Genomic DNA, 17760 nt, shown 5'->3' on the forward strand with positions numbered 1-17760 from the left:
GCAAATTCTGCTTTAGTGGGGGAGAGGAGCTGAAATATCATATTTACCGCTGAACTACAAACTTGCATTTTATCTAATTATACCTCATAAATAAGCTATTGCACTGTGAGCATCTGCAGGAAGGGGGGGCAGGAAACTCAACAGAAAAGCCCCCCCAGTATTCAAGAAGTTTGCTGTAAGGGAACAGTTAAGCCTTTTTACTCCTACTGAATAAGTTGCAGGCATTACAGGTGAAACATTCATGGTAATTAGTTGAACCTGAGCTTCTACGCCCCCGAGTTCAGACTTACTCCTTAAGGACAATCTGTAATGTATGGGAGGAGCTGTCAAACTTCAGCTTTGGGTCCCCCTAGTCCCTCCCCTTCCCCTCAAAAAAGCGTATTTTGGTAGCTAGCATACCTACCCACACATTCCCTACTGCCCTTTTAAAAGAGAGACTTTTAAGACTTTCTGAGTTCAAACAAGACGTTTGAGAGATGCTTAATTGGCCCCACTGGATGGGAAAGCATTAAATCCTGGTCCCCAACACTCATTCCGTGCAGCTTCTTTTTAAATGGCAAGCCGAATCATCTAATTCTATGTACAAATCAACTAGCACGATATTGCTTGGTTGAAAGGGTCACCACAATTATGTAAAACATGAGTATTAACTATAATTGGGATAGTTTGCTAATACAATAAAAAGCTCTGAACATGAAAAAAGTTATGCTCACAGCAGTAGCTATCACTTTCTAAAGTAAGAATTCATGGATGAAATGACATGAAAAAGATGGTTATAAAATTTTAATGGAATGATAAAAGGCAAAAGTCATCCTCTCAGCTGAATTCTTAAAATCCCTATATATCACAATCAGCTCCTTAACTGTAAAATCAATGTGGAGTATAACATGTTGTCAATGTGGTTGTCACTGGAGGGAAGACTGCAAAGTATGACAGCTACACAGCTCAGCCTGTCAATGACGAAAATAAAATCATAAAGCTTTTCACATGGATGTAATTGTTTATAGAAATAACTACTAAAGATGGGAGAAGTGGACATCTTTCTCCTTAAGATTCTTAGTTCATATTTCAAACCATTTCATTACAGTATTAATACTAGAAGGTAGTTTCATTTTGGCAAATGAAATTATCTTTTATGGTAGGCTATTTTGCTCATCTGCTTCAAAAGTTCAGACTTGACTTCAAATAAAGGGACAAAACTGTCATTAATCTTTTTTAATCCCCTGAGTAGAACCACACATTTGTTTACTTCCTTTGAGACTTGGAAAGCAAGGAGTTATACTCTCATGGATGTATTTCAGAGGAATCTACATTTACATTTAATATACTAAGACAAGTACCTGCACTACTGCCCTTTAAAGCTAATGAGAAATACCTGATTTGCTGGCAAACTCTCTCACTAAGCATAATAAAAATTCTGTGCCTTTTACTCTTGAATCATTTACTCTTTTCAGGAACACAGACAATGAAATTATACATATTAACAAAATGTGGTGTCTTCATATACTACTGACTGTAGCTAGCAGCAAATCCAAATTGTGTAGCTCTGGGCACAAGGGACCCCAGGAATCTTTTATCACATGAGATCACAGAACTCAAAAGTCGTTAAGCTGCTCATGCAATGACATGCAATCCATATGAACCCCCTCAAATATGTATTAAGAGCTGTCCTCAGAGTATTCAGACTTGTTGTCCTCTACTGCTCTAAATGCGCATTGGTTGCAGAACTTCAGTTCTACCAGTCAATCAAGTTCTCATTCCTAATCTGTGGGCATGCATGGGTAGTGTACACTATATATCATATGATCATCTTATCATGTGTGACTCTACTACATCAGCTTAATTTGTTCTGTCCTTTTGCTATTCACTCTGTCAGGTATTTCATGATTTCTCTTTATCACCTCACCAGGTTTTGTCTTCTCTTGCTTCAGTTTCCATTTTTCTTTCCTGAGCACATGTGAACACATTCACATCAATTATTTATGGATTAGCTTATATACCTCAATTACATGGACCTAACTTATATAGCTGAAGTAGGAGACCTGTCTTCTCAGATAACAAATATCATCAGCATAGAAAGCAAGGGCTTCCAAAGGTGGCAAACTGCATTATTTACCCTCTTGCTCTGCATTGCCTCTCCTTATTGTCTACAGCAGGAAGATTTAAGAGAACTGCAGAATCACAGAATATCTTGAGTTGGAAGCAACCCATCAGGATCATCAAAGCACAACTCCTGGCTCTGCACAGGACCATCACCAAGAGTCACACCATGTACCTCAAAGTGGTGTCCAAACACTTCCTGAGCTCTGTCAGGCTTGGTGCTCTGACCACTTCCCCGGGGAGCGTGTTCCAGTGCCTAAACATCCTTTAAGTGAAGAACTTTTTTCTAATACCCAACCTAAACCTCCCCTGACACAGGTTCCGGCCATTCCCTTGTGTCCTGTCACTGGTCGCCAAAGAGATCAGTGTCTACCCCTCTTCTTCCCTTTATGAGGAAGTTTAGACTGTGATGAGATCTCCCTCCTCTGCTTAGGGCTTTTCATCCTGGAACCAAAGCAGTCCAGAGGGGCATAACTCAGATGATACATTGCAGGAGATCTCTTTTTGGTTTTTTTTTAATGGTTTTTTTATCTCCAGCAACTTCAATACATAATGATCTCCAGTGACTACTGTGTGCTTTTCACCTTACTTATTGTGAAGAAACACTGGCTGGCCTAAATCTTCATTATGTATAACAGAGATGGACTTTGCAGTCACTTACGCAAGAAATAAAAAATAAAAAATTGGACTGCCTCCTAGGCAACTCTCAAAATCTTCTCTTCCTCCTAGTGCAAGCCAAACACTTTTAAAAGGCCTTTAGTAAGAGCACTCCATACTGGAGTTGTACACTGGCCCACAGAACTGAAATGTAGCCACTGCAGAGAACATGCTGGTGACTGAGATGTCCTGCTGTATGCAACTCACTGGGCTGCAGACAGGTTCTGGGGTGTTCAAAAGCTAAAGTAGAAATTTTGCTATCTTAAAATTTGTCCAAGTCATGGTGGATTTTCTCAAGCACTAGAAAAAGCACCTTTCTCATTTGGTCATTTGGGAGATATCCCTCTGATCAAAAATTACACCGTGTGGATTGCTATCAGCCAGTATAACTTTGTAAGTCCTAAATCTACACCCTTAGAACCCAGCAGCTGTCACTGGGGCAGCTTCAGGTAACTGTAACCAATGTCTTTGCAACTCCCAGAGAGCTCAAAGGCTTGCCATATCTAAAGGGAAAACCTAACCTGTATCTCCTTTACTATACCTGGAGGATTTCATTTTATTTCTGAATTAAATTCTGCTCTCAGTTCAATGGTACATACTGACCTCTCAGTTCAGTGGTCATTACACTGATTTCAAGAGAGCTATCTTAAATTTACATTCAAGTTACTGAAAGCAAGCTCTAATCCAGAAACTTCAGCAATTGTTTCTATCAGTAGATATTCTGGCAGTAAATAGTCTGATGCTATACTTACCAAGATGACTGGAACAAATATCTTTTATTAATGTATGTTTAGCAGGTTTAAAAGTATTCATAGTTATGTATATTATTGTTATCTGGCATGGGCAGGTTAGACTTTAAAAAATGCATAGAATCAGTTACTAGTGCCACAATCATGTAAATGAAAGTACTTAAAAATTCTTTACTGCATTTTTTTCCTTGCATTAAAAAATACCCCAAACCTACTAATCTGTATATTAAGACAATTCATTGTCAGATACAACAGATTTTTATGGCAGCATTTGCTGATTTTTCCTTAATAATTTCCAATATCCTCCTGTTTAACTAGGTATTTATGATAAATAAAATATAATATGCAGATATACTTTAAAATCATCAGCTTGTGTTACTGGAACTCTACTGACTTTAAAAGTGGATATGTTGATTTACAGGCATTGCTGTCAAGTATGTGTGCACACAGACACACACACACACACACACACACACACACACACACACACACACACACACCTGTATTTTTTGCCTATGGACACTTTATGCTTTGGTGAAACAAAAAAGACATATATTCACTGAATAAAATTCATTAAGAACATGTACACACACATCTATTTCAACAGAGTAAGAGATACGGGAAATTTCCACTGTTAAATTGTACTTTAAAAAGTCAAAGTCTGTTGGTTAGCAGGGCCAGGAATTAAGTGTACTTCTGCAATAAACTGTCAGAATAGGCAGTTTCACAAGAAACATGTTGAGACCTTGACAAAAATACTGCTTAGACCCAATGACAATCATTCAGTCTTAAGCAATTGAGCTGAATATCCTTTCACAGATGGCAGCTCTCCACAATGACACCACTGAGTCCTCTGTCACCACTGAAAGTTGGGTGGGTTTTTTTTAAATGACAAGGGTTGTTGGATACTGGGGATACATCAGCACGTATTCTTCAGCAGTATTGATACAAATGGAGGAGGACATTTAAAGGAAAATAATTTTGCCCTTGGAGACATGGAGTTCCTAAGTGAACTATGGAAGTTTGTTTCAAGCTAAGGAACAAGATGCTGTATCACAGCTGAAGAGGTGAGTTGTTTCTCAATCTCAAGCATTTTAATTGCATAAACACTGGCAGAAGCATTATACTTTAACTTTCTTGTTCTTAAGTTTCCTTTGGCAACATCTACCTTCCGCACTAACTTAGGGCATACCTGCAATAAGGTTTTGCAAAGGGTAGCAGTTCATGCTAATGCACACAGACCATCCAAGTTCTATGCAGCAGGTGGCCTACATCTGTGTTCAAGAAGACTGTACAGGAATGCATCACCTGTGTAGGTTTTCCACCCTACCCCTAACTCCTCAAAAGAGAATTTTAAAATTGTACACCTACTACTTTGCACAAAAATAATTTTTATATTAGTAACAAGTGGTGCCTTTGAAAGGTACTTCTGTCCTCCTTCTATGTGAAAACAAACACTGTGTGAACTATCAGACCAGGCCTAAATAATTACTGCAATTTGAACAAAATAGTCATAGGAGACTGGTTGCATTTTGACTATGAATGCAGACAAGTTCAATAATATTGTACCCACTTTTGTTAGCAAACAATATAATGAAAAAAGTGAGTCTCAACAAGGATTTCTACAGGTAGATAACAGCTCTGGTGTCTCAAGATGAAGTTCAGAACTTATGGTTACTTAAAGGTAGTGTGTTCATAGAAGCATTAATACCTTTGGAGCTTAAATGAATTTATCAGATAAATTTCTGTTCTGAATCATTTGCTCAGCTTCAAAGAAAAAATGTTTTATAATCGTGGGAAAACACATTTTCAGCTCAATGTTTTCTCAACATAGACAGCCGTCCATTTAGAGAAGGGACTAAAATGAAGTTGCATCACCAGCACTGAATATTTGCTAAACCAATATTAAATATCCTGCTACCTTGCACAAGAAAGCTAACAGCTCAGTTTCTTAAAAAAACCCTGGAAATTGTGTGTTTTCTATTTGTATTATGAACAACAAGCTCAAATTTTGTCATATGTTTCTGCTTACATATTGAATCAGGTGCAAACTTCTGTCTTGTCAGCTAACTGGTTGTACCTGTACACTGACAGCTGTTTGCTAAATCAAGGGACTGTTGAACAAATTGTGGGGAGTGAGACTGCAGAACGTAGAACTATTAACAACAAAAGTGATGGGATTGACAGTGACAAACCCAATTTCATACCAGTAGGTCACCACTTTGAATTAAACAAAGATCACTGGGAATGAAAAGTTCTGTGGTAGCTTGAGTATTCTCAACACAGAGATAAGATAACTGTCATGTACTATTAACTTCAACTTATTTTCTCTGATATGACTGAAATCAGAATCAAGTCCCTGAATATAAAGGAACACTACTTATAAAGCTGTACTTACCAGTGTATCTTAAACAAACCATATATTTCTGGAGGGATATTATATACAGAAATAAGATACTGCTTCACAAAATATATATGTAAACATCCATATTTTTTAATCAATATGTAAGACAACAGATACTTGATCCTTCAGGAGTTTTTACTTCAAATTAATACTAGGGAAGGAAATGCATTACTGCTCTATAACAGAGAAAGCTAGATAACTTAAAGAAATTATGTACAATGGCAGCTGGACTGTTATTTATATTTTCTGCTAAAGGCAGTTAAGTAAGATCTGACTGCTTACTGTCCTCTGCTGTAGTCATTGAAGTCCAGTTGCTATAAGCATTGCCATAACCATTGGAAGCAACCACTCTCATCTCATACTCAGTGTAGGGCTGCAGGCCTCTGACTCTGTGTTGTAAGGAAGCAGTAGGGCTGGGAAGCAAACTGCAAAGAAAAACAGCACACGTTACTTCAGAACACAACCCAGCACGTCAAGAAAGACTAAAACATTACATCTTGTAACAAGACCAGCTGCCCTAAAGGTGAGCTGTATTCAAGGTAAGGGGACTTTTCCTGCTCAGCAGTGGATGGTGGTCTTGCTACGCTCTGCGTACTCTAAAATGTCACCAGCAGAACGCCTCCGCCGCATCTGGAGTCGGTAGCTGGGCGTGCCTGGGGCGTTGTTGCGAACTGGTGTAGACCAGACAACCTGAAGACTGGTTGGAGTGGCAGATGAAAGCCTTGGAGGCATCATGCCATCTGGAGCTGTTGAAAAACATGGATGAATTAGAGCAGAGAAAACCATGGAGAACATATGCCGTGTGGAAACAAAATGCTCCATATACTGGAAAAACTGCTCCTCAGGATCAACAGTAATGTTAACATGGTCCATTTAGTTTAACATTTTCACTACTGAACAATGCTGATTCTTAATTTTCTTCTTTCCAATACGTGAATATCATCTTGCTAAAAGCAAACCTCCAAACACCAAAAGTAATTCAGAAGCAACATATTTTCTACCACCTGTTCAAATATTATCTACTTCTCCCTGTGCCCAGCTCTGCCACCCTGAGAAGGTAAGGACATGCTCACAGAAATGTTACCCAGCATGAGTAAAACTGATCAGACTTTTTATCATTCAAATACCTTCTCACCCTTATAAATGAATAATAATTTAAAAAGAAAACAGAAGAAATATTAAGTTAAGAACATCTTTAAGTAGAAATCAAAATAGATTCTCTAAAGTCTCAGTCTCTAGCCCACTGTTTTGTTAAGGAAATTAATTTTTATGAAGTCCAAGGAAGTGCAGATCAAAATGTGTCAGTAATGATACCACCAATGACCTTTAACTGCTGCAAATTTCACTGCATGCAGTAAAAAGGACTATGCCAATTTACACCTATGAGTTTATGGCTTTGTTTTTTCTTTATCAAGAAATCAATCTGTTGAAAAAACTTTCTGTATTTAAACACATCTGTAACTTTTATATATAACACATCTGTAGCCATTGCTCTGTAGCTCTTTTTCTAGAGTTAAAACGCTGAAAAGTTACTCCCTTTGTCATTTAAACTCTTGTATAATAGTTTTGCTTTTCATGGTCCCGTAGTTACCATTTGCTTTTATCCTTTGGTCTTTACAATGGAAATTTTTCTTCATTGCTGTTATTTTCTTCTTGTCTCTATTGGAGAAAAACCAGCCTCACAGATCTCTAACTTAAAGTGTAGTTGTAAGCCTCAGGGCCTAAGCTGTAAGTTTTAAGATGAGCAAACAGTAATTTACAGTAAGCTTTATGATTTTCATTTACCACCTGTATATGAGGTGGTTACTAAGGGAAGAAACAGAATTTGTGATATACTCTCTGAGTCATTCTCTCCCTGAGACAGGTGAAAGGAGGCATCGACTCCGAAAAGAAAGACATCAGTCACATGTAATAGTTTTTATTTATACTGATATATACATTAACAGATACGTGAACTAGCATCTGATATTTTTATGCTGATTATACATCTGGCGAACTTCAACATTTTTCATCTCCAGATCCAAACTGTATTACAGGAAAAGGCACAAGACATGTCATGCTCCAACCTAAGAGACTTGCTCCCTTTACATTAATTTCAAGGTCTGCCAGTTCTCATCCAAAATTTTTACTAAAAGCTGGCTTCTGGAGTACTGGAGTTATTATCAGGTACTTTTGGCAGTTGCCCCCAAGCCCTACAGCCCTCCTGGTTTTTTTCAGGACAAGATGAAATAGAACAGAATGTCCAGCTTCTCTCATTCCCTTCTGCTTCTCTCTGTCACTGCAAAAAAGAAAACATATAATATGGGGGCTTGAGCCAGCCTGACTGCGTTTGGATGTTCCTTCCTGCTGCTACCTACATCTAAGCAATAAGGCTCCAGTAAATCCCAGCTAAACCTGAAAATCGCCCTGTTTTCAAATCCGGAAAATCTCTGAGACTACCAAAGTTCATGGTCTGCAAATCCTGTGCCAACACCTTCAAGGCCAATCAAGAGCCTGTGAGCACCTCAATTCAGAAGGAAGAAGGCGGCTGGTTTGACTTAAACAGCCCAGTATCCCTCCAGCTGAGCCATGAAAAACAAACATTTGTACACCAAATGTCTCTGCACATGAAGTTCTCTCTCACAGTAAAATGGAGAATATATTTATTTACCTTACATAACATTGTTCTGTTTAGCAGCAACATAAGCACTGTTGGATTTGTGCTAGAAGAGATTTGAAAACTTACAGATGTAAAGTACAGTACGCACAGATAATCACGCATTATTTTGGCATCCTTTATAAGGTGGTTCCTGAAGTTGTTTACAGACAGAGACAGCACAAGAAAGATGACGCAATTAACATAAAAACCTTTAGTTGAGGGTTTTTAAGAGGTTTTCTAAGCTGACACCAACAGGAAGAGTCAATATCCCCTCAAACCTAGACATTTTAAACTAAAATGTCTGCAGCTTAAAATGCACCAGTTTTTTATGTTCACACAGAAATTCTACACAGCAAAAAATGCTACATCTAAAAATGGATCTAATTAGCCGACCTAGTAATTAAGCCAGGAAGTCAAAGTTCATGTTATTGAGGAGACAGTATGAGGCAACTCACTGAGGAGGCAAAAGCGTTAAATTTATTTGCAGTTCTGTCAGGACACATCACTTCACCTTTGTCTTTCATTTCCCAATCTGTTAAATGGAGATAATAATACTTATCCTCCTTTGTAAAGCTCTCTGAGATCTACAAAGTAAAAGCTCTGATTAAGCTGTATGTATGTATAGAGGTGGTTATTATAGTGATACAGGAATGTTCATCAAAAAACAAAGATGTAGCTGTCTAAATGTCAATAACAATTCCACAGTGTGGATGTTATTTTAATGGTGCAGGTAATCTCAGCTAAATGTTCAAATCTCTTCTACCAACAAAAGCACAGCATAGAGAAGAGTAGAAAATTTGGACAAATCTCTACTGTGAAAGTCGAGTGACCTGTAGAACAAGCCAAGCCCACTACTTTCAAACCAACGTTACAATATACAGCAATTGTATTTATCTGAAAGGCTTCCTATAGCCCACAGAGAATTTCATCAGTGATGTACGAGTGAGTGTTCTCCAAAGAAATGGGGCAGGGGGGCAGGAGGGTACAGCAAATAAATTGTCAAGTCTCTGCTGAGTCATAATGAGAAAGGTGCTCTATTAAACTAATCACGATTTGCTCATTAAAACCGCAGAGCACTTACCCCCCAAAATGGTAATTCTAATTTGCACACAAAACATCCTCTGACTATTTCAAGCATTCCTCATCACCAAGGTCTTCAGTGTAACATTTTCCCCAGCTTAACCCTTTTTATCCAGTCCATATTCCCGAGAGACTCCTTACTACCCAAGTTATAACTGGCAACAAGCAATAATTCTACTGTGAATTTCTCAACAGAAGAGCCATGTATCTATCAGCTTGATATATCGTCTTTAAGATGCAGTGTTGCTCAAAAATCTCCCCTCGAGCTTTAATATGACCCTCAGGGGGCAAGCACTCCACTTGCAACCTACTGAATCAACATCTAGCCCTGTAAATCCTCACTTAGCAGGGCAGAAAGTCATGCTTTGTATATCAAGAGACTACAAAGGCAGAATAAAATATTTAATCAGATGTCAATTCTAATCAAATAATTAATAAACAGTTCCACAAAACAATAAAAACTGAAGACTGCTTCAAGATGACAATGATATGTTGTATTCCAGATACTCAGGTACATGCCAATGGATCGAGAAAGATCTGATCCCACTTCAGCCAGTAATCTGCTAAGCAGCCCTTGAAAAGTGTTTCAACTTTTTGCCTCAATTTCTTCACCTCGAACAACATATGCAAAAATAGTCAGCTTTATAAGTATTTGTTTCTTTTAGGAGCAAGCATTGTGTGAAATGATTGTGCTTAAATGCTTATTCCATGTTGAAAGCTTAGTTTTTTCTGAGAGGTATTCATTATATTTATCATAAGGATTTATCTGAAATGTAAATTTTCTGAAAGTAGATGACTTTGAATACTACTATAAAAAGGTGAACTACTATTAGGACAATAAATGATTATTTAGTTATAAAAATGTCTGCACTATTAATCTTTCATAAGAAGAAGAAAAACCAGCAGACCTTGATTACAGATCCATAAAATTGGTGCAAACTCACACCAACTTTGAAGTGAAGTGTCACCTCTTTCAACAGAGATCAGATATACTGACCCCAATGTATCCATAATATCTCCAGATAGGCAGCTGCAAGAGTTTGGAGCTATGAATACCTAACTCTACAATTTGCCACATCTGCACATAAAAAACGTTTAGCATTTTTTTCTTATCAAAATCTACTTCATACACATGGATGCAAATGATAACTGCAGGTATTTAACTACAGGGAAGGAGAAAAACAGGCTTTCCACCATTTGTACCAAAACAGCAAGGAAAAATTCCAGTCCGACTGCCTTTAGATGAGTGTCTTGCTCTTGTCATGACTACTCTTCCTCTTTTCCAGGTTCAATTCACAGACCCCATTTCTTTATCTCATCGTAGTGCTTCTTTAGCTACTCCTGATTCATTTTCTATTTTAGGTGCCCATACTGAGATCATCTCATCATAGCACATTTTATGGCAATATGTTCTGCACATTGACGTTTGTTTCTCCTGATTTCTCAGGTATGCCTGTTATCTAGTGGTTTGCTCAGCCCAAATAATTCCAGTCATTGCACTCCCCATAATTCTCCACTTGGGCGTGTGCTTTAGTTTCATTTCAGAGAAAGAGAGGCCATGATGGTGGGCCATATGTCATCACTGGAACAGCATGCTAGTTACAAACCTTAATCTCTTGGCAAAGCAGAAGATTGCCTTTTTTGTTTCTTATCTTCATGGGTTCATAGAAGTTTACTCTGGTTTGGTTTTTAACTCTTTTATTTCATTTAATATATATGTGCAACCATATTGTTTTTCACACTCTCAATGACTAGAGAATGCACAGAATATTCTTGTATTTTCTTTCTGATTTTATAATTTCACTGCCAGAGGTTTTCAGTTACAGATACAGCTCCATCTAACAATACATATACCAAGAATGACACACCCTTATTCAACACACATCCTCGTGCTTTGGAACATACAATGTGAAAGGTTCATGGTGGCCCTCTTGCTTTCCCCTCTCTGGCACATTTATCTTGGCAAGAAAGAAAGCTGTGTTTTGGCAAAAAAGCAAATAGAGAGATATAAAGGAGTAGCTTAAAGCCTTCGTAAACTTAGAGTAAGTCCAAACTTGTTCATACCTCACATTGAAATTTTCTTTTCAGAAGTACAACATAAACAGCGTACAGAAATATCTTGTTCTCTTCATGATCTATCCTGTTTTATACCTCTGCTCTCTGCTGTAATAGTAATTTCATTTGAAAAGAAGCTTGTAAATCGATTCACTTTTAGCATTAAACTTTAAGGTTACTTGTACTTGCGTGGCACAATATAATTCAGAAAAATAAAAATAAGATGTTTGAAAAAAAATCTAAAATTTATCTTTATCTGGATTGAGTGTGTAAACTCTAACTGTGGATTTTTCTGTACTTTCACTATTTGCTATTCTAAGCTGCAGAGCATAATTTTAGTAGGGCCCTAAAAATCAACTTGGGCTTTACTCCATGACCTGCAGACCCAACGTGTAAGACAATTTTCTTTTTGAAATCCCAAAGAAGGTTTACTTATTCCTCATTAATATTGTTCTAGCAAAAAACAAAACAAAACAAACAAAAAAAAAAAAAAAAAAAAAAAAAAAAAAAAAAAAAAAAAAAAAAACAAAAAAAAACAAAAAAACCCAAAAAAACCAAACTCCAAAACAATCAGACCTTCCCTTCCTTTTAATGAACTTTTCTTCACGTGCAACCTCAACACCTGCAACCTGGGTGTGGGTCTCAAGTGGAAATACGTCTAAGAGATGCTCCTTTCCTAAATGTTACATTTTACTGAGGTCAACACTATAAAAATGTCTTACAGATTTGTCACCTCACCTTTCCATAAGAAGTAACCTGCCTTTCTTTCTCATGTTAGGTGGAGGTTTGTCCATCTTACTCAGCAAGAACTTTACTAAACTCTAAAAGCTACAAAAGAATGCCAATAAGCAATTAGCGGAATGATTAATGATTTTAATACCTGTAGTAAGGACATTGGCTAGAATTTATAACTGCCCAGTAAAACTAATTATTCATCAGACTGTTTAAAAGGATTGCTAGCCAATAACTGCCATATACAAAATTAATTTTTTTTAAAATACTATGAAGAAAAACCATAAGTAATGGCATTACAAGATAAGGCAGAAACTGCAATTAAACAAACAGCTCCTGCTAGTTAATTGTGACTGGCTACTGGGAAATGAAATATCTCTCTGAAATAGCTTTAAGAAACTATCAGATCTGTCTGTTTTAACTTAAGGGGACAGATGTGGCAAGAGCAGAGGGAACAAGATCCTGTCTATCTTCATGCAACAACTTCAGCTTCCTGCATGAAGCAGCTTTAGAGATTAAATTCAGGAAGTTTTTTGGGATTGTGGGGGTTTTTTGTAGTAGTAGTCGTAGTAGTAGCAGCAGTAGTAGTAGTAAATGACTTTTTTGTAGTTGGTTCTCTGAGGGTTTGGGTTCTTTTGGTTTTTTTTTTAAATGAAAAAGGTGAAAGAACCTGACATCATCAAAATCTTACAGCTTTCTTTACAATTAATATCTGGCATCAGACAACTATAACCAGAGGCCAGCATGGTACCTTCTACACTGATAGAGACATCTCTGGTGAGAGTCTTTAGATTGCTGGGGAGGAAACTCCTGGCTAAACTAAAATTTCTGTCTTAATATTGTTGCCACAATTTCAGAGAACTGCAGGATGGCTTTTAAACTTATTGCTTCCTGTTTGAAACTAAACAGTTCTTAGATAGCTCTGGAAATCCAGAGACTTCCCAAAAGCAACAAAAAGAATCAGATATTATCACCCATGGTTGGGAAAAGCCCAGGGAAGAACGCTTAAACCTATGTAGCTAAAAGAACAATAAGGGAGAGACATAGCAACCTCCAACTTCGCAGAAGTTTTGCAAAGACAGAGAATGTTTCCCAGGACACACATTTCTGTGTGTCCTGGGAAACAGGACATACAGCAGTGGGATTAAACTTCTGCAATAAAGCTTTCAAATCTCCATCAGACTAAACAAATGCTTATTGGAAATGAGATAACTTACAGTTTTGAGGAAAGAAGATGGCACGAGTTGATTTCCCAATTAAATCTTTTTCAGCCTAATAGTTCTCTGAAGGAGATTTTAACATCATAGAAGAAGAGAAAGTTAAAAGAAAAAGGAAAAGACACAGAAGCGGTGATGTTACAAGAAGCATATGCATCATTCTGAAGCATAATCTGTTAAAAAATAGTTTTTAATATTGATTTATTCTATGACTGAAGGAAAAAGGATAACAAAGGATACTCAAAACCAGAAAGCACCAAGTGGGCATGGCTTCTGCAAATGCTTACTAGCTATGCAGGGTTGTCAAGCATTGGAACAGACTGCCCAGGGAAGAGGTGGAGTGACCATCCCTGGAGGTATTTAAAAGGCTTGCAGATATGGTGCTTAGGGACACGGATTAGTGGTGGATCTGGTCTTGTTAGGTTAATGGTTGTTCTTGGTGATCTTAAAGGTCTTTTCCAACCTAAATGATTCTGTAATTCTATATCTCCATCCAATGTGGCAAAGGAAACAAAGAAAACACAGCAGCCTCCACTGAATGCTAAAGAAAATGAGACACTGGAAAATATGTGAAAGTTCTCACTAAATAAGAAGTCTCATTACATAAGACATCTCTTCATACTGCACTCCTGCAGTATGGATGTGTTGGAGGACTGTTAAAGAACAGGCTACCCTGTTGGTAGAAAACTCCAGCTGATGTGCATTTTTACAGAAGCCTCAGTTTATATATCCCTGTATGTACAGACTGGAGAACAATGCAGGGGTGCAAATAAATTAGCTCCACAACAAAATTACCTGTAGTTACTTTTAATCCATAAATTTCTCCTCAGTACATAATGGATGGTGTGAAATACTACCATTTCTGATGGAAACTAAGCTTGAGAGTTCCCATAAATAGAAAATGGATCTGACAAGATGACAGATTAGTTGGTTTTAGGGAGCCACTATGCACAGTGGGTGGTGCAGTCTTATCACATCTTAAATATCCTACAGGTGTCTGTGAGATCCAGGTCACTGGACTACCTTTTGGCCACGAAACAACTGCAGCCAGAACAGAATTGCTCCCTCTCAAATACTTGCCTTTCTTGCAGAAAGAGGAGGAAAAGAGATTCCCTAGTGTTCCTGCTCCTAGTAATCAAGGCAACACAGAGTTAGCTTTTGTTCACAGCTACTACTTAATTCTTTATGATATATATGGTAATCACAAAGAGACTTTGACTCATTGTCAAAATTAGTCAAAAACTCTAACTTTAAAGACTGGGAGTCTTATCTTTGCTTGCAAGAAATGTTGTTCACCTACAGACAGTAGAAGTCATGCCGGTAGAATACAGAGTACATAATTCTTTGAAAACTGACTTCTTAAGGTGCCATCAAGTGTCTTGTAAAATTTTTCTCCCTGGAAGCTTGTTTCAGCAGCAACCATAATCTCACGAATGGAAGTTTAAAAAAGCCCAAATAACCTAAAAAAACCCCTAACAAACCATAAACTATTTTGCTCCAATCTTCACGCTATTAAAAAGCATATTATCTTTTCCTGTTCACCTGAGTTGGACATGGCTGAAAACAAAAATATCAAAGCAACAATATCTATTAAGTAGAAACTCTGGTTTGTGTGTCAACTTAACCTGCTTCTCAATTCACACTATGGCATTCAAAGCATATAGACTTTGATGTAGCCTATATTCTCAAGTTTTCATCTGCAAAGTACAATACATGTCAGATTCAGACAAAATACCAAAAATGACTGTATATTTTATTAAAAGCCTATTTTTATTCTGTCTCTCTTTTTAACAAAAGTCTAATTTAGTTGTTGTTCCCTTAGGTACGAGGTACACAGTTCATAATTCATTTGATATAAAATGTCAGTTTAGATTTTTGCTCTTCTTTGATAAATGAGAAAAAAACATGTAGATTTCAATTTCCTTCTACGAGGTTTCACTAACAGAAGCCCCCCCTTCCCACTGTGCTGCTCAAAGACCTTTGCGTTAAATTAAACATCAAGATTCAGAAACTGTAGGGAATGATATTTCCAAGACATACAGTACAAATACATGAGAGTGGGAAAAAAGGTAATGATTTTTCCTACCAATAAAGTGATGTCTCCCAAAGAGCATCTTTGATCCCTGAATTAGTTCTCAGTTATAATTTAATATATCAAAACTGTCAGCAGCTTTCCTTACATTTAAGCATAAAGTGATGTAGTCAGCTCCACAAAGAGCAAAATACAACAGTCAGGGGCTTTCTTCCCCCTACCCCCAACATGTGCTCGTGACTCTGAGGTCCATTAATATTAATGGAGAAAATCTGTGTACATCAAAGGAAACAGCAAAGAATTAATTTAATTGTATCTGTCATCATTACTAGTATGGAGTGTTTTTTCCTATATAACAGAATCCTGCCATTGATCAACATGAAAAACTCTCGGGGGTGTGATCTGCACAATGGAAAAGAGAAGAATCAAAAATTTAGTTCTGGAAAAAAACTGATATAATTAGGAAAAAGAACAACAAAACACTGTGTATTATTCTCATGTAACACATGAGGCCAAGGCTGACAAATCTGAACTACCACATTTACAAAGTAAACAAGAATTCTTATCACTCCTCCAAATGCCAACTGCAATGCTATGGCTGTCACTTCACGTTACAGTCCAGTCCAACAGCTGCAGTATCAATAAATGAAGCTGCATTAGAAAATAGCAGCAGGATCACATTCTGACGCCCACGCTGAGTATCTGCACTGATGAACAACAAACAACATACATCCACAGCCACGAACGCCCGGAACTCAGCACCTTCTCCTCTTGCCCTCTGTGCTGCTGCCATGCACACTGCCTCACCCCAGCCTGGAAAGTGTTGTCAGCCCCGGGTTACTACAGCACCTGCTCTCTTTTTCCCAGTAAATGAGACTTTCCCCTACACCCAATAACAGAGTTTCAACAGGACAGATGGGCAGTAGTCTTCATTCCCTGCTTAAGAGCCCAGCAACTGGGAGACAGCATGAATGATACAGATCTCTTTTTTTCAGCCAGTTTTAACAGAGATAAGATATGAAAGAATATGAAAGGTAGCATCTCCATTCCACCTAACTGTGGCAAAAATCCCTGATTGTTTTTATGGATTGGTCAACTGACAGAAATACAATCTAGGTGTTATATACTAAAGCAAAATATTTAATATTTAGGGTGAATAAAAAGCAATTCAGACAAGAATATTTCCATGTAGAAATAATCTGCTCAAAATATACAGTTGACATCTCTGATGACTAGGGTAAAAGGATTGCAACCTTTTGTAGTCCAGCTATCCATACAGGAATGTTCATACAGCATTATTAAGTAGCTACTCATCAGTTAATGCCCTGTTCTAGACACTTTTAACAAATAAACCATTTATATGAATTATTTCTGGGCTTCATTTCCTTAGATAATAGTGAAGAACGCATAAATCCACTGGAATTGGTGGTAGTGTGTCTATATACAACAATGAATGATCTCTTCACAAGTATTTTTACTGAAAAGACCTTGACTACTGTTGTCTTGTTCAAAATCAGGTGGCCTAATTGATTAAAAGTCTTTGTAACACCATTGCACTTTATTCAAACCCAAACCAGACTAAATGTGTTTTGCCTTCTGTGCCACAAGACATTTCAGAGCATTTACCCCAAAATACACACACTATTCATCACAGGTTGAGGTAAACACCTTGGCAATACTTACTCTCTAAAATAGATTTTCTTCAATTTTTTGACAAAAGTGAAGAGCCAGAGCAAACTTCCTCTCCTTCATGCATTTTTAAAACATAGGGCTAAATCTTCAACACAAAAAATTTACAGCTAATTAATTCAGATTACAACCATCAGTTGAGTATTTTGGACAGCAGTATCAATTTCTTATGAATAACCCCCTCAAACAGGCTACTTAGTATGTAAGAGTACTTACAACTTCAGTGTAAAGAAAAACAGAGAAAAGAGAAATTTTTTTTCTTTATATCATGCCATCTCTTCACTTATTCAACTTCTTTTCTTTGTATATGTATTATTAGAAATGTTTAGATAATCTAAAATTGGTCATCCTGAATGCACGCATTTTCTCTGTTCACAGAGAAAATGCTGCATAAACTATGGTGACAC

General features: G+C 37.3%; 1 protein-coding gene across 1 annotated transcript in view; it reads right to left on the minus strand.

Moving 5' to 3' along the window:
* The window catches only part of USH2A (usherin), a 388071-nt gene that overhangs the window by 141914 nt on the left and 228397 nt on the right, over nucleotides 1-17760 (minus strand). Inside the window, exons 39-40 of the mRNA XM_017730037.1 lie at nucleotides 6506-6656; nucleotides 6193-6335 (exon numbers count right to left, since the gene is read on the minus strand). Of these exons, the coding sequence (XP_017585526.1) occupies nucleotides 6193-6335; nucleotides 6506-6656 (294 nt within the window). The remainder of the gene's footprint in view (nucleotides 1-6192; nucleotides 6336-6505; nucleotides 6657-17760) is intronic.

The sequence above is a fragment of the Corvus brachyrhynchos genome, unplaced genomic scaffold, assembly GCF_000691975.1.
Source record: "Corvus brachyrhynchos isolate BGI_N302 unplaced genomic scaffold, ASM69197v1 scaffold101, whole genome shotgun sequence".
Taxonomy (NCBI): domain Eukaryota; kingdom Metazoa; phylum Chordata; class Aves; order Passeriformes; family Corvidae; genus Corvus; species Corvus brachyrhynchos.